Genomic DNA, 18,570 nt, shown 5'->3' on the forward strand with positions numbered 1-18,570 from the left:
CCTTCAGTTTTGCAAATGGAGAAATTCAGTGTAAAGCTTCCCCAAATTACCTCAGATGCTGCCAGAAGATAACACAACTTGCAGCCTTCCACTGGTTTTGGACTACAACTCTGAGATTTTCCAGCCAGCATCTCTTACCCCCAGCAGGGAAATCTTAGGATTTAAGTGCTGAATATGTTTATAGCAGTCCTTCGTAAATTGCTTCTTCACCCTACTCCACTACAATTGCCATCACTTCCCTCATGCTGGCTTGAAATGGTGGACATGCACCATGTCAGGAAAATTACAGGCAGGGAGATTAACCTGCATTCTGTGCATGAATTGTTATTTCCTCATTCTGCAAGTGATCTTGTATAAAAATATACATCCTTCTTGCTATATCAGAAAAAAAGTTTCCCTTCTTTTTTTCTTACTTATTTCAAAAGAGAAAGATTTTCAAGACATTCTTTCATGGTATCCTCTAAGATTTCCCTCCTTATTTCAGATTATTGAGGAAAGATGGTTAGGGATTTTTTTTCCCTTCCAAATAGGAGACTTTGTATTTCAGGGGTTCCTAAGGTTGTGATCATGAAGTACCCGGAAAAAAAGGCTGTGCTAAATGCTTGACAGCCTTTTTCCTCCAGCAATCTGTTTTTGCAGTCCTAGTGAGGCAATGAATTGTAAGAATATTAATTTCCTTGGTAAACCAATGCTTAATTTCTGCTTGAGAATCATGCATCCTATTCAAGACACTCAAGAGTCAGCTTCAATTGGAGCAGCTTATCAACTTTACAAAATAAATCATATCTAAGATAATATAAATAGTACTATCAGCTATTGATACTTTGGGAGTTACTAAGTGTACTTCTCAAATATTTTATTTTTAGCATTGAAAGATTAGAAAAGTTGTTCTTTGCCGTATGCAGTCATAAAATGCTCCTCTTTTGAAGCATAACCATAGCCTGTAATAATTGAAATCTGTGTGTGTGTGTTTTTTTTTTTCTTTTTCATTCAAGTTTGGCCTCAAACACTATTGTAATCCATATTCTAATAACACGGGTAATGTGTTAGATTTTCCCTGTAGCATTTATTTCCATTTAAATTAAACTGTGGTGGTGCAATGGTAAGAATGCAGTACTGCAGGCTACTTCTGCTGACTGCCAGCTGCCTACAATTTGGCAGTTCAAATCTCACCAGGCTCAAGGTTGACTCAGCCTTCCATCCTTCCAAGGTGGGTAAAATGAGGACCCAGATTGTTGGTGGCAATATGATGACTCTGTAAACTGCTTCGAGAGCCCTGTAAAGCACTGTATATAGGTCTAAGTGCTATTGCTATTTAAATGCATTTATTCCTTTAGAAGAAAAATGGAAGAGCCAGCCCATGTTCACACTAAGTGCTGTCAGCCTGCAAACAAATGCTTTCTTCTGGTGGAGGAAAATAAACCACCCTATGTCTAGAAATATGTAAAATCTCAGGCCAAATAATTGTGAGCATACTCAGTGGCTACAAAGTGCTTGCCGACTGCTGAGGGTTAGAAACCCCGGATGGAAGAGAAATGGATGGTCAGAAACTAGATTGGGAGTTTGCCACAGTGAAACATTTTGCTTTTGCAAACCTAATTGGAGAGATGTGTCAGGAATTGGAAGTGCTTGAGCTTGAGATATGTCAGTTGCAGAAATATCAGTGTGTGTTTGTTTTCATAACGCTGTGGCAAATGCCAAGTTGCACACTGACGATGGCAGTGGCTGGAATTCTTAAAGAGGGACTTTCTTTCTGAAGGCAACATTTTAAAACCAAATGTGCCTATGGAAATTTGAAGAAGTTCTTTTCATTTTTTTAGAGCTTTTATAACTATTGTGCCAAAATATGTGTGCATTTTAAATAGAGGATTTTTTTCTGTTCAGTTACTTTGAAGTCATAACATTGTATATACAGCTTCTTATTGGTCCCTGTTATAAGCATGAGATTATGATTTTTCAATTTATTTGAAGCAAGAAAAATACTTCTTGAAGATAGTCACTTTTAATAATGCATTAGTAATAGTCATGGGAACACCAAAATTACTGGCCAAATAAATTTATTTTTGTGTGAATATTCTCTCTTTTCAAGTTTGCTTCAGTGTGAATGTCCCTCTTTAAGGTAAGGCCTACAGTGTGGGGAAAATATCCAGGTAGGTCTGTTTTCAGGCCTAATATACAAAGCTGAGGTGTTCTTTCAGTCTCATGATATATTTCCATTAAGTCATCTGATGCATGGCAATTGGCATTTAGATGAAGAGAGATGCAAAGTGGGGAGCTGTCTTGCATGCATCTGCATGAAATGTAGTTTGCTCAATCAGTTGGGGATGGGGTGGTAGAGTTGATCCATGTTTCATTGTAAAACACTATTTCATTGATTCCACACTTCCCTCTCTTTCTCTATGGACTGAAATTTCTTCTCATGATTAGACCAAAAATTTCAACCAGTGTATTAAAAGAAGTACTAGAATTTTTAATATGTAGTTTGTATATTTATTTATGTAATAAATTTCAAACTGTGTGACAGGTCAAGATTCTGGAAAATAAATCATAGATAGATAGATAGATAGATAGATAGATAGATAGATAGATAGATAGACAACAGACAGACAAATAGATAGACAGACAGACAGAGGCAGGCAGGCAGGCAGATGTAAGTTCTTCTGCAGTTAATTCTGCTGCATTGACTGATATTAGTTTGCTAAGTCCATCCAAGACAGAGAAGCCACAAAACGTGCCTATCCTAAGAAGAAGCCTTCCTTCCGTGTTTCTTACAAGTCATTGATGGGCATGGCTGATGTGACCAGATGATGAACTCTAGCCAAAACCTAGAACATAGGAGGACTGATTCTCTTCTGAAAATATTTTTCGTTGGACATGTTTGAAACATAATTATGATCAATATTCTTAGATATCCAAAATACATCACTGTATCTACCTTTAATAATATTTCCATTAGCTATACATTTAGTATGTCTTAAGTTATATTACAATAAATAAATAAATAAATAAATAAATAATTTTATTTCTATACCGCCCTTCTCCCGAAGGACTCAGGGCGGTGTACAGCCAATTTAAAAACACAACACACAACAATAATTAAAAATTAAAATAATTACATAGATTTGGCCGATTTAAAACCCCAAACATTTAAAATACCCCAATTAAAATTATTAAGTTGATAGCCCTGCCTGGCGGAACAACAGGGTCTTCAGTGCGCAACGAAACACTCGGAGGTCGGAGATCTTGCGTATTTCCGGGGGCAGTTCATTCCACAGGGCTGGGGCTCCCACAGAAAAGGCCCTCCCCCTGGGTGTCGCCAGCCGACATAACTTGGCTGATGGCACCCTGAGGAGACCCTCTCTGTGGGAGCGGACTGGTCGGTGGGAGGCTATTGGTGGCAGAAGACGGTCTCGAAGGTACCCGGGTCCTATGCCATGGAGCGCTTTAAAGGTGGTAACCAACAATGATACAGTAGTACTTTGTACTTCAAATCTTCCCCTAAACTTCTCACAGAAACCTCTCATACCCCTAAAAGAGGAACCATCTCATTTCCCTGACAATTTAAATAGAACAAAAATGCCTTATGTGGATAAATAGCTCCTGTCTTACATTTGAATTAATATAATTGCTCTGTTCACTCCTTTTCATTGTCATTATATGAGGCCTAAGAGAAGGAATAAACCCATTGTTCCCACCTGTCTCCACCATGAGTCCTATGTTGGCCTCAAGAACATATCCAATAGAAGCCTTCTCCATTCCCTATGTGCTTAGCAACCCCTGATCTGTCAGAGATTTAAATCACACCAGGAGACAATATGAACAAGTTTGTGTTCCACACTTGAGGTTGCTGCTCAAATGAAAAGCAAAAAAGAGCAATAAGCTCTTTCCAGGCAACTTTAATTACAAATGACATTTCAAACTGTCTGCCAAGTTTGTTGGAATAGTTATTCAGTGCATAAGATTGCACTGTGCATCCAGATTTTTCTTAGGACCAGATACCTCCTTAAGCAATGATAGTGACATCCTTCCAGGAAAAAAAAACAACCAAGCGGAAGTGTTTCTCTATAATACTTTCACTAACATTTGTTTGAGGTGTAGAAAACATAAGAAACCAAATAGCTATAGAGAAATTATTGTCCCATGAAAGACAGAACATCCAGAATGGCCCTTTTTCCCCCTATGAGTTTTATATGCCCTTTGAAAGAATTTATAAACCATATTTTCTCATCAGATTGAAAGAGAATTGGTAGGGTGAAAACTGAATAATATTTGTTCTTTTTAGTTTCATAAGGGCAGGGAGAGAGGATCACTAGAAGCTGTTAGAATGAAACATACTTAAAAGTCTTTTTTTTTTTAACCTATCCTTCAACTGGCTAGGTTTTAGAGTTCAGGTTTCTTCCATTTTAACTTATGTCTTTACCAGAAATGTACGTAACTGCCTAGCAATATTTGCTGGAAAGATTCTGGAACCAGCATTCTGTTCTTTGGCATGGTGCCATGCCGTTTGTTTTTATTTCTGTAGTATTTATTTACAGTATTTACTTTTTATTTATTTCTTTTTTTTACTACAAATATTTGTCCAGAAATCACTTTGTGGGAATCAGCAATTCCCTAAGAGGAAAAAAAAGGTTTAAATACAGAGACATTACTGAATAATTGTGTTATAAGGATAAAATAATTACATTAAATGTAAGAAAACAGGGCAGATGGATCAGTACTATGGAAGAGGAAACCTACTCCTAAAGAACTTTCTCAGAAGCTTTTCCACTGGATTTCATGAGTAGTTATTTCCATGTTGACATGGGTCAGTAACCTTTACTGGTCTCAGCTATCATTGTTCCAAAACCTCACAAATTCAAGCACTGGAAAATTAAGCAATCTAATGGGTTTGGGCATCTTAAAAAACTGCCTTTGTGGTGATTGTTATTTAATACAGGGGTCTGCAGGGTCTTTTCAGAATGTTATGTTGTTCATGTCTGAAGTACATTAATATCTTCTATAAAAGTGCAGGCTGAAGCCATCCAGAACTTCTCGTTCCCTTGCTTGTAATGCTTACAGTACTAAGTTTGATTGCCCCTTTGATCAGAAGTTTTTGGTGATAGTGATAGTAAATTTTGATCATATAGATCCAAAGCAAGTGTTGTATGTATGTATGTATGTATGTATGTATGTATGTATGTATGTATGTATTGTATTGTATGTACCGTATTTTTCAGAGTATAAGACATACCTTTTCCCCCCTAAAAGAGGCTGAAAATTTGGGTGCATCTTATACTCCGAATGTAGCTTTTTCGAAGCTTTTTTTCAGCCCTAATGAGGCGCTAGCGAGTGAAGCAATCTTCCCAACTTTGCCTGCTCCCTCAACTCTCCGCTGTGCTTTAACGAGGCGCTAGCTAGTGAAGCGATTTCCATGCTTTGCTCCGACTCTCAGCTGTTCTTTAGAAGCTTTTTTCAGCCCTAACTAGGCGCTAGCCAAGTGAAGAGATCTCCCAGTGCTTTGTCTGGTTTTCTCATTTCTGCTTCCTTTCAGCTGTGCCTTAGAAGCTGTTTTTTTTTATCCCCAAGCAGGGGATAAAAAACCAGCAAACTAATGTGCTGAAGCTGACCAGACTAAGGACACTAGCCAGATGAATACCTGGTAGGCAGATTTTTTTCCCTTATTTTCCTCCCCAAAAACTAAGCTGTGTCTTATACTCCGGTGTATCTTATACTCCGAAAAATATATATGATCACCTTTCTCACTCCAGTGATTGTGGGCAGTGTGCAAAGAATAAAACTAACAGTTACAAACAACTCATGACACTTGACACAAACCAGACATCCCAATAGAAAAAACCCCACTCCAATACAGAGCTCATCTAACTTCCTGGTCCAGATGCCTGAGGAAGGCCAAAGGAGTTAGGGCCATCCAGTTCTTGGAGAGGATGCTGTTCATGGGCAGGCACTGCCACCGAGAAAACTCAATTCCATCCTCCAACAAAATGACATTGTTTGATACAAGGGAGCTGAATTTTGCTAAATCTAGCCAGGCCCAGTGCCATGTAGATCTGTATAGATGACAACAGCACATTAAATTGCACTCAGAAGTTTACTGGAAGCCAGGGCAGCTTGCAAAGCAGCAGCATTATATGAGTGTAGCAAGAAACTCTAAAACCTGCCTACACTACTGCAGTTTCCATGTACGACCAGTTGCAATTTCCATGTACTCATCATGTAGACTACATTACAGTCCTCCAAGTGGGAGGTGACTGAGTTATGAGTGACTGAGTTATACAAGGCATAGAATCATGCATTATATTATATTTGACGAAGGGAGTAGGCAGCAGTGGGGGAAATGTGCAAAATATCCCAAAGTTGATTTTTTTCATACCTCCAGGTTTCTCTGGAACATTTTTCATCATCTTATTTATGGATTGCTATTGTTTCCTATTGTTGTTTCCTATGAGTTGCTTGTCATTTGTATTTTTTCCTGTGCCATTCTTTTCATGACTGCAGTTCTACAATAAACTACTGTACAGTAAGAGATAGTTCCCCAGTGTTATAGATCTTCAGCTGTATGTGTGAAATAGCCTCTTTTAATGACATTTCTGGGTCCAGCAGTGTTTTCTTCTTTTCTTTTTGGATTCCAGATTTTGTACTATTGTTCAGTTATGTTAATTATGCATTGATTCTGCACTTTTCACTACTCCGTGCAAAATTAAAAGAGGGTAAAATCAAAGAACAGGAAAAGACTGAGATACTGACAGCACAAATATATGTGAATGAAAATGAGGCCATCTTATCCAATAATTTTATTCTGATGCATTTACATTTACCTGTAGGCAGTTTTAATATCTCAGACTTACCAATTGGTCTAGCATTAAAGTGTGACATACGTGACTTGGGCAGTCATTCACAGAACCAGAACAAGGCCTGCTGCTATTGCTTATCCTAGTCCATGTGCCATAAATTCAAATCAGACACTTCCTCTTCATAGAGTCCAGTAGAGCAGAGGGGAATTGTTAATAACTGAGAATAAAGAAATGTACCCTCCACTTGCTTTTACATATTATGAATGTAAAGGTGATGAGTATTATCTGCTTAAATTCTGCTTGGCCAAGAGAAGAACCACAGCACGCTTGTCTATTACAAACTCAAAATATTCTAGATACCAATTCAGTTTTATTTTTTTCCTCATCTCAGAGAAAATCATTCTCCTTCTCTCCTCCTTCTACAAAACACTCACATTCTCATAAGGGGGAGGCAGCAAGAGATATTCAGGTTAATTTAGCAGAAGAGAGCATTACCCATCCCTTCCTTTACTTCTTCAGAGATCTGCTTGAGAGATCGGCTTCCATCACCTTCTCTTGCTATCAACTCTTTTTGCTATAGATAGAAAGTGTCCCCTCACTGCTTATTAGAGACTGAGGGAAAGGGGTGTTGGAAGGCCTTATGCTTTCCCCAGAGAAGAAGAAAATCAACAATGAATCCCAAATGGCGGAAGCACTCTCAATTCTGTATTTATGTATGTTAGATATATATCAATGCAGTTTACATGAAGAACTAATTTCTTCAAAGCTGATATGGGTCTAAGAAATATAACATTTGGGTTACACATATTTTACAATAATCAGGGACATGCCGGCTAGGTGAATTAGCTAGCCAATCTTGGCTATTATTGAAATATTAAGAAGGGGCAATGTGGTTAGTACCCACAGGAGAGACCACTAGAAGATTCCTTGGCTGTAATTTAGATTGGGAAGTTTAAAAAAAAATTCATGCTATCCAAGAACAGCAATCATCTCGATTTTGTTGCGGGCAAGACTTATAAGGATAAGTCCCTGAAGTTACCAAGAGTTAAGTTCAACTCAAAGAAGAACAATTCTCTGCCTGAATCCAGCAAATGAACTTGAGAAGCATGAGTGCTATTATACTCCCTATGTTGACTTGAATTCTTTGGAGAAAAAAATTGGACATTGCTATAATAAATATACTTCTATAAAATACAATATTATAAATGGCAAGGAAAGCAAGTTAACTCCAGAATTAATTTCTTGCACATTTCATACAGAGAAAGAATTGTTATCCCATTTGTTTTTGGCCGTCCCAATTTCTTTCCTTAGAACATCACTTTATGAAGGATGGTTGTGTATGCCAGTTCAGCAGAAATACTTAACCTTTCCCATTTATCCACTCCACATTGTCTCCATATTCAGTTTCTCACTTCATAGTGTTTGAGTTATTTCCTTCCTTTTGCCAAAGTAAGAACAAAATCTGTTCTGTATATGCTTGTATATTACTATGTATCTCAGCCTTGTAGTTCAGAATAGTGCTATTTTGTCTGATCTTGCAAAATTTTATGAATAATGTCACTGACAATGTTTTAAAATAACCATTATGAGCAATGAATAAATGGGTTAGTTTCAGCAAAATGGTTTTTTAAAAACTTTATGTGACTTCATTGACTAGAAATATTTCAAATCCAATTAAGTGAGACTTTCATGTTGGTTACTTGTACAGCTCTTTTTTATACAGCATTGTTCTCTTTCTTCTCTTTTCTCTTAACTCTTGGCTTTAGATTTCCCCATAACTCCCCTGTCTCACCTTGAATGTATCATTAATCTTGTCTTGATTTCTTGCTTCTTATAAATCATCTTCAGTTCTCAAGTCCGGGATCACTTACTCTGTTTAACACACAATTTAAAAAATGTCTCACGACTGAGGTATGGTTATAGGTTGTTAAAGAAAGAGTGGCCAAGTCCTCAAAAATCACAGATATCATTACTGCAGCATTTTGGTAGGCACAGCCCAAAACAAATCCAGATATCCAATGGATTCAAGGGCTATTCTATTGAAACCAAAAGCTAGGTGGGACCCTCTGTCTGCTTTCTGATCTCAGAAGCTGAAGACAGAGGCTGGGGACACTTTTATAAGAAAGAAGTAGAACATTTTCAAGGGAGGATTAATCCAAAGCAACAAGGTGCAAACTTGAGTAAAATATGTGTTGGGGTATGGATTGAAGTCATGCTCCTCCTTCAAGGCAGTGAAAGGACTTAATATATGCTTTTTAAGTTTATGCAGTTGCACTATAGCTATAAAAAAAATACAATAGATGTAAAATATTTGAAACACGATAGGAAAAAGAACTTTGCTGCAGTTGATTGATTGTTCCGAAGGACAATTAACTACAAATATGGGACAAGGCAAAGAATATGAAAAGGCAAAATTGCACTGAAAGCATCACAAATTCCTCTTGTAATTGTGAGCTTGAACAGCATGGTCTTATTTAACCTTCTGGCACTACAGTTTTCCTCAAAAGTTTTATGAAAATGGTGCATTCATCTGGTTTTTAAGAAGACTGGAAGAACAGAGGGAAAAAATAGAAATTTGCAGTGGGGTAATAAAATCCTCTAATTCAGTGCTGAAAACAAAAGAACTCTGATTTTTTTTCAGATTTCTTTCTTTATCAACATTTATTTTCAGATGCTAAGAGGCAACGATCCTCCTTTGACAGGTCCTTCAACAGCAATAGGAAATAGCCAACCTAACGGAATATGTCTATATTTGAGGACTCATTGACTTTGCAGTAGAGCAGCCAACTGACTTTACTTGGTTAGGTGCTTTTAATAGTAGTTTGGCTGGCAGAAAGCAACCAAACCGAGATGCATGATCATGTCAGCAAGACAATCAGATACTGGAAAGTGCAGAAAACCACTTAAAAAGCTGGCAGTCTGCTTTATATATTGTTCTAAACATGTGATGGTTTTCAACCATAAAAAAAAATATGGGATATACATTGTATACATAAATATTGTAATGGTACCTTCCCTATTTTTAACCTACCCATAGTTGTTAGAGAAGAAATTGTATTTTAAAACAATTGGAAAGCATCATTTTGAAGAAGGCTATCATGAAAGTTGTACAAAGATTTTGAGGCAACACATGTTTTGTACATGCTTCCAAAGTCCATGCAAATTCATTCATTTCACTACAAATGTTGGGATATACAATGCTAATAGTTGCAAGAAAGTTTCTGTGGGAAAAACTTGCTTGGAAACATTACACACTCCAATTTTAGTAATTACATTTCTGTGCTTAATTCTCTATTGAATTATAATGAAAACACTCTGTGATTTCTTGGGGAGACTTTAATCAAATGATGTCTTTTTTATTTCAGTAATTGTAGAAAACCATTTGAGATTAGTGGTGTACAAAAGGTGAACGTTATATACAAGTAGTCCTTGACTTAGAACTATTCATTTAGTAACCATTCAAAGTTACAACAACACTGAAAAAAGTGACTTACCACTGGTTGTTCCATTTACAACCATTGCAGCATCCCCATGGTCACATGATCAAAATTGGGATGCTTAGCAATTTGCATGTATTTATGATGTTAAATATAATTTAATTTATAATTTAATATTATATTTAATATAATTTAATATTATATTTAATATAATATATAAATACAACCTAGCAGTTCGAAAGGACATAAAAAATGGAAGTAGAAAAATAGGGACCACCTTTGGTGGGAAGATAACAGCGTTCCGTGCACCTTTGGCATTTAGTCATGCCGGCCACATGACCACGGAGACATCTTCGGACAGTGCTGGCTCTTCAACTTTGAAATGGGGATGAGCACCGCCCCCTAGAGTCGGGAACGACTAGCATATATGTGCGAGGGGAACCTTTACCTTTACCTTTTATGATGTTGCAGTGTCCCAGGGTCACATTATCACCTTTTGCGATCATCTGACAAGCAAAGTCAACTGTGGCAAGGTCATAAAATGGGGCAAAACTCACTTAATAACTGTCTTGCATAGCAACAGAGATTTGGGGCTCAGTTTGTGGTCATAAGTCAAGGACTATCTGTAATGATCCAGCCATAACTTCTTAGGCCCTTTCAAAAACTCATGCCTACTTCAGAAAACAATCCATGGCTTGCCTTCATAAGCAAAGAGAAGGAGGTACATTTGCCTGAATACGAGTAAAAGCAGAGTAAAACATTTATCTGTTAGCTGTCATATTTTCTAAACTCAGTAAATTAATGATTGAGATGTGGTTTCATAACAAGCTTTTTAAAGTATAGCAAAGGGACTGTAATGAGAAGGGGATATTTGGAAAACTGGATATCCATCTCTTTTCATTTTATGTTACAACTAGGATTTTTCTCTTGTCTGGGATGGGGTATATAGCAATAGCATAAGCATATGCTTCTATACCGCTTCATAATGCTTTACAGCACTCTCTAAGTGGTTTACAAATGTCAGCATATTAGCCATGACAATCTGGGTCTTCATTTTACCGACCTCAGAAGGATGGAAGGCTGAGTCAACCTTGAGCTGAGGTTCAACCTCCCAAACTCCTGGCTGTGGGCAGAGTTAGCTTGCAATGCTGCATTTTAACCACTGAGCCATCATGGCTCTTGTATGTAGATATTTTGAGTCCCTGCCAAGTTAAGATAAACATTGTGAAGAGTACATTGGGAGCTTGTGTCATTCTCTGAAAACTTATGTTTTGGAAACCACTGAACTAAAGATGTTTCAAGAGGTAAGTTTCTCCTGTGGAAGTACAAATCTGGAACAGGAAGCACTTCATTGATGGTTCGTTTATTAGCATAAAATTTAGAGAAACTGTATTGTAGTAAGCATACTAAATAGATACAATCTCTGTATGCCAATCTTATTGATGCGTTCAGAATAGCTGCCATCATGATCAGAATTGGCACTAGGCATCTCAGGACTGTAGGTGGTAGATCTTCCACAGCTCTGTCTGTGAAAAACAATCACTGCTAGATCCTAAAGATGCAAAAGCTGCAAATTTGTGAGATTTTGCTTACCTTATGTCATATTCATCATCATATGCTTCACTCCTATACTTGTAAGGAAATTATGCCATTTCCAGACAAATTCTGTTTGAATTCATCATTCATTTATCCAAATTATTGCAGTATGGTGTAATTTAAGTTATAAATACCATCATTTTGCTTCCAACTTCTCAATTAAAAACTAATGGCTAATTATCCAGGACCATTCTTTGCTTCTGCATCCTCACTTGGCTACCTTCTTTTCTCATTTCTCCTGTATGGTGTGTGCTTCTGTGCTTCTGTGTGTGTGTGTGTGTGTGTGTGTGTGTGTGTGTGTGTGTGTGTGTGTGAGAGAGAGAGAGAGAGAGAGAGAGAGAAAGAGAGAGAGAGAGAGAGAGAGAGAAAAAAAAAATTGTGTCTATGAAATGGAACCACCTTCCTTTAGAACAGGGGTGGGAAACCTTTTATGACTTGCATGGCTGGCTCAGGAATTCTGGGACTTGAAGTTCACATGTCCTAAAAGGGCCATAGTTCCCAACCCCTGTTTTAGAATCCAAACTATCACTCTTTTAGAATCCCAGTTTTTTTAAAAAGTTGGTTGTTGGTGCAAGAATGCCACTCATTCTTCATCTTTTCCTTTTGTTTCTCAGAAAACCAAACGGGATGTAAATAACTTTGATCAAGACTTTACACGAGAAGACCCAACATTAACACCAGTGGATGAGACAATTATAAAGCAAATCAACCAAGAAGAATTTAAAGGCTTCTCATATTTTGGAGAAGAGCTGCTGCCATAAGATATTCCCCCCACCCCTAAATTGGAACCGCCAGATCACAGATGCTGCAAGTTGTGTTCTGAAAAATCCTCCAGCTACACCATCAAGAACTGCTTCTCTGATCATGAGCCTAAACCCATTACTTTCTACTGTCTATTTATTGTTACATTTCTTTGATCTGGAGGCACTCATATTAGCTGTTTTACAAAGCAATGCAAAATATTTTGTATTAGAAATTGTAAAGGTAACACATTGCTGTTGTTTTTTGCTGCTGTGTCTCTTGTTCTCTTTCTATTCAGACTTTTTTTTAATTTTCAGGAAGGCTTTGCCTTTTTTAAAATCACCTAGCACTGTCAAAAGTAAATTGTTCAACCATTTTTAATATTTAAAAATCACTAGGAATTTTAGCTTCATCTTTTAATGCTTAAAATTATGGTCTAGAGTATGTACTGAAGGTTAGATAACTTTTTTCCAAGATGCCATAAATAGGTATCTCATCACATTGTGCTAGATGGATAAGTATATTTGTTATATGATTATAGAGAGAGAGAAATACTTCATTATGACTTATTTTCACCTCAAACACAAATCTATAAATCAGCCATAAGATTTACTGAGCTTGGAATCAGCTCATTGCATTCTGCGATGATTGCTAGGGGCCTTATGAAGCATGAGAGATAAACATAAAACCCTTTTGCCATTGATTTCAACAAATTGTCAACAGGAATAGTTGAGCTTACACCCTTAACATTCAAATGGATAGGTTTGGAATGAACTTCAATTCCTCAATAGGCAGCTCTTTCCATGGAATGCAACCTTAGGAAACTGAAGTTTTGCATTTAGTGTCAGGCAAGAGAAATATGCCCTAATCTGTCAAATGTGATCTTCTCAAAGTTCTGTTGTATGTCTTAGAATGGTGTTTTTCAGCCTCAGCGGCTTTAAAATGTGTGGACTTCAACTCCCAGAATTCCCCATGCTGGAATTCTGGGAGTTGAAGTCCACATGCCTTAATGTTGCTGCGATTGAAAAACTGTGTCTTAGAAGATAAACACTGATTTTAAATCTTATCTGGGGAGGCAAAACCTTTGGGAACCATTTGGAGAGGAAAAAGCCGCTGCTATGAGTAAGTGTTAGGCACCTCTCCACTCTTAGGACTACACATTTTAAAATTTCAGGCTCAAGGTTGTTTTAAAAACACACCAAAATAGATTGGAGGTTGGAGGGTCTAACTTTTTGTCTCCTACTACTATCCTAATTTGGACTGTAGTTTCTAGTGTAGATGCAAGCAACTGTATTTAGTCTGATGGGGAACAAACCCCCATATTCCTCCCCTTAGATTCACTGAAATAATTCAGATTTCATCTTGCTTCAGCTAATTTAAATTCAGTTCCTTTATTAGGCCTGTTTTAAGTATGTCTGGCTCCAACACTAGGTTAAAAGTTTTTACACATTTGGGCTAATCGTGCAAGTCATTTATAGAATCCAATGTAACAATTTCTTTCCAATTCATGTGCATAGAATGGAGTTCCCAGATTTCCAATATTCAAAATAAACTGAATGAAGCATTTACCTTTGAAAGACAAGCATTTTAAATATATGAGAGCTGAGAGATCTGTCTTGGTCAATATGGCTACTAATTGATGCTCCAGGTATAATACCATGTATGCCTTCATTAATTGCTGTCCCAAGGCATTGTTACCTGGTGAGCAAAGAGATGCTAGAAACCCACTTAGTTCTAGTACACAGAAATAATTTAGTAAACTGTGTAGAGGCTGAAATACACAAAAGCAGCTGAAAACAGTTTCCGTTTGGCAGCTTATCATGCGTCTGAGATCTCAGTTGAACTCAGACTGGCTTTCATCCATTTAACCTCAGAGGGTTAAATCAGGGGTCTCCAAACTTGGGAACTTTAAGACTTGTGGACTTCAACTCCCAGAATTCCCCAGCCAGCCATGTTGGGGAGGCTGGGGAATTCTGGGAGTTGAAGCCAACAAGTCTTAAAATTCCCAAGTTTGGAGATCCCTGGGTTAAATGAAAAGGTAACTGAAATCTGTTGATACACTACAATTTTTCAGAACTCAGATTTTTTTTAAAAAAAATACACTGCCTTGGTTGATTAAAACCCCTGCTCTCATTGTGATTGGAAGCAACAGAGGGCAGCATTGAATTCTCAGAATTCAAAGATGTGAACAAAACTACATAATCTGCCCTAATCTGTTTCACAATCAGATCAAAGGAAAAGGCAGTTTTCCACATGCAATCAGAAGTTGCCATGATATATGGACTTCTTTCAGGGTAAAGATGCATCAGACGCAGAGAAAATGGGAAAGTTGCAGAGAAAATGCTAGTGATGGCTACACGGATGCCAACTCTTTCTCTAACTGCTTCTTGGTGTTGCACTGTCCTAGTCGGAACCAGAGCTTAGTTTGGGGGAGGGGGTTCTACTTATCTTTACTACCAGTTCACAACGGGAGTGCGCGCTTCTGCGTATGCACAGATCGTCAATTGTGACGTCCGGGTGGATGGGTGGAGCCTCCCATCACTTTTACTACCAGTTCTAAAGAACCAGGCAGAACCGGGAGCAACCCACCACTGGCTTAGTGGGACAAGGGCTGCTCTAAGCTTGTGAGTTGACAGCTGCCCAGGAATAAGACAGTCAATTGCTGGGGATCGTTTCCTCTTAATTCTGATGGGAGCCTAGAAGGAGAATGTCATCAAGATGAAAAAGCCATTGTATGCTATGCAGGACTTCCTGCATATTATGATTCTGAGGCTGAACTGTGCCACTTTTAACCCACAATTAAACCTCAAACACGATGGAACTTATTATTAAGCAAACACTCATCGAAAACATAGTTAGAAACTCTATGATGTTCTTCTTAAAATCTGTTTCTTGAAACTTTTTTTTCTAGAAACGCAAGTAACTGACAGGAAGGAATCCTACCCTTCTCTTTTCTATGGGTTTCAGTCACCCATACTTATAGTAGAGCAGCTTGCTAAAACATTAACAAGCCATGCTGTGGTACAGCAGTGAATGGAGCAAAATGATTTTCCACTGCCCCTTCCCCCAACATGTATATTTTAAAGAGCATTTTGTTGCAAGGCTGGGTCTTGAAAAAGCAAATACTCTGACTGAAAGCATTGTGATTAAAATAATAAATGCTATGGAAAACATTTCAGGAAAAAGCTATATTTTTAAAGAATACATGACTTTTTAAAAGTTTTTATTTAGAAATTATAACTAATTTTTTTTTAAAAAAAAATCACTAACACAAATGCTACAAAGACAGGTGTTTCAAGGGCTAAGAATGGACAAATTCTCAAAAGCCTATACTAGCTTTAATAAAGCAGCATAGGTTTTCTACGGTTCTTACAGCAGCTTTGCCATATTTATGATAATCCTTCCATAGTCAAACTGTTTAAAAGCATGTGCCTAAATTGTTTATGTCATTGGTGCATTGACAGGTGTGAAGGGGACTTAAGGGGGAGGGGGGAGCCTCTTTTTTATGTATTGAACCTGAATGATGACCTGCTTTGCTTATTTAATTTTAACTTCAATAGCAGTGTGTTACTTTTGCAGGCTTTTACCCACAAAAATGGGATGACCCATCCTTCATTGTACATAGCCTTTGTCCTCCCTTTCTCTTTGCTGAATGCTCACCTCCAGTTACCTCTGTCCTCTTCTGGGGCCCTGTGTAAAAGCAGAGGGCTGGAGATGGAGATCCTGGAATGCCATACTACTGTACTGTGGGTCAGCCCAGTAGTACTACTGTTTGGTTGTGAAAAGCTTTGAAAGAACTGATGTGATAATTGTGGTCAATAGGAAAACCACAAAGCAAAGCAAAGCCATTCATGAAATGAAAAAAGGAGGGAGAGACTAAGATCAAGATTCAAAAACTGACATTGTTGAAGGTTGTAAATGGATTTCTTGTGTAATCATGATAAACTGGTAACTCATGTGGAAAATACATTAAGAAAGAAATGTGAAGTTACCGCTTGTAGATATGCTGATAGTGTTATTTACTCATATTTCTGGGAATACTGCATTTTTGTATATGTGAGCGTGGACATGCGTGCTTGTATATGTATCATTCACATTTATATATATATGTATATATACATATATATACACGTATGTGTGTGTATATAGATTAGTCTATATATATATAGACTGAATGAGCAGTTAAGGGAATCCTTTTTATTTGTTGCACTTGGATTTTTCATATATACACACACACACAAACATACACGCACACTTACATACAGGGTGTACCAAAAGTGAAGCCCCATAGACACTTTATTATAAAATTTACATAAAATGTTTGAATTGGTTGCAATTTTCTTCTAAACACTTCCTTAGTCGTTTAACACTTGTCATTTGACCATTCCTAAGTATGGTATATGATCTTTTTCTCTGAAAAAAATATTAATAAAGCATATTGTCTATGCATAAAGTATATTGGCTATGGAGCCTGACTTTTGGACATGGGGAGACAGAGGGGCAGTCATAAAGCATTTTCCCAACTTTTCCTTTCTTCTTTTCTCTCTCCGTCTCTCTCTCCCTCTCCCTCTCCCTCTCCCTCCCTCCCTCTCTCTCTCTCTCTCTCTCTCTCTCTCTCTCTCTCTCTCTCTCCCAGTGAGATTTGTATATAGATGTTTATTGCAAGGCCTGTGGGACTCAATGAATATAGAGGTATCAACTGCTGCATGTTCAGGCATATTATTAAAATTAGCCTATGAAAGAATAATTATGATTATGTCCATGTGCACTACTCTGTTTGTATATTGGTTCAAGTTACTGTCACAGATGAATTTCCCTCTCTTTTTTTCCTTATAGGACAGATGTAAACCTATATTAAGCTGTACTGATTCTCCCGTACAGTTCGCTTAAACTGTATATGGAATGGTAGAGAGAGCGGGGAGAGGGGGAGAGAAGGGACCACTATTGACCAAAGCACATCTTTCAGACACATGCCCCATCTCATGTGATCTCTAGGAGAAGAAAATGGTTGCAGAAAGGCTTCTTCGTCAGAGAATGTAGAACCTCCTGGCTATCAAAAGTGACCTTCCATGCTAGTAGATAGGAACAGCATCTGAACTGGGTATGCCTGGACAGCTACAGGAGCCTGCTCTGGAGCTCCTCTTAAAAATGCTTTGTCAGCAATTTGAGCAAGGATAGTCTGTCATAAAAAATGTCATGTGGTAAATTACAAAGAGCTAGGCTGAACTACTTGATACATGGATAAAATTGGTCAAATTGTTGCAGACTGTGCCTTCAGATGAGTCCCGAGGAACCCACCAACCAAAGCAGGATTGCCTCAAGGCATACAATCCATAACATATAGACACTATGCCCCAATTTCCAGAAAAGGCACCTGTCGTGGGCTTCTCCCATGTGGCCTGTAACTTTCCATAATGTCGCAAGAAGCCACATGGAGCGATTTCCAGGCCTCAAATTAGCTTGAAAAGGTGGTGCAAGTCATCTTTTGAAAGAGACAGGTTACATCAGTTTTATGTATGGCTGTTCAGAGCCACTTTTGGTGACAAAGACATTTAATTCCCTTATGTTGTGTTTTTTTTAAACTCAGGTGTAATTATTATTATTATTATATATAAATATATATACATAAATGTATGTATTCATATGAGGATTTCAGAATATTAAATATGCTACACCAAGTCATGTGTTGTCTGGCTTACCAAAGTAATAAAGTATCAAACATTGTTAAATAATTTATTTTATTTTTAATAAAAACTAAGGGGCTGGGGGTAGGGGGAAGAAATCCCATCTCCTCACCCTCTGGCTTCTAGAGCGAAAGCACAGAAATATCACAAAGGATGTATCATCTCATTGTATTTTCATTTTAGAGGGAAAGAGTGTAAAAATGCCCTTTAGAATACCTGATCTGTATATTTTTCTTATGAAGTTAACTTTGAACATCCAGTGCAAGAATGAACAAAGCCAAGCGGTGTTTTCCATAGGTGAATGAAAACTTTGGAAATTGC

The 18,570-nt window shown here is 37.6% G+C and overlaps 1 protein-coding gene across 2 annotated transcripts in view; it reads left to right on the forward strand.

The window, feature by feature from the left end:
* Nucleotides 1-14,133, forward strand: part of PRKCE (protein kinase C epsilon) — a 321,383-nt gene extending 307,250 nt beyond the window's left edge. Inside the window, exon 16 of one of the 2 annotated variants that reach the window (XM_034427654.3) lies at nt 12,439-14,133. In XM_034427654.3, coding sequence (XP_034283545.1) covers nt 12,439-12,585 — 147 coding nt within the window. In that variant the 3' untranslated portion in view covers nt 12,586-14,133. The remainder of the gene's footprint in view (nt 1-12,438) is intronic. The other variant, XM_034427655.3, reaches the window with a different exon arrangement.
* The last annotated feature ends 4,437 nt before the right edge of the window (nt 14,134-18,570 follow it).

Source organism: Pantherophis guttatus, chromosome 1 (genome assembly GCF_059756535.1).
Source record: "Pantherophis guttatus breed Tessera chromosome 1, ASM5975653v1, whole genome shotgun sequence".
Classification (NCBI taxonomy): Eukaryota; Metazoa; Chordata; class Lepidosauria; order Squamata; family Colubridae; genus Pantherophis; species Pantherophis guttatus.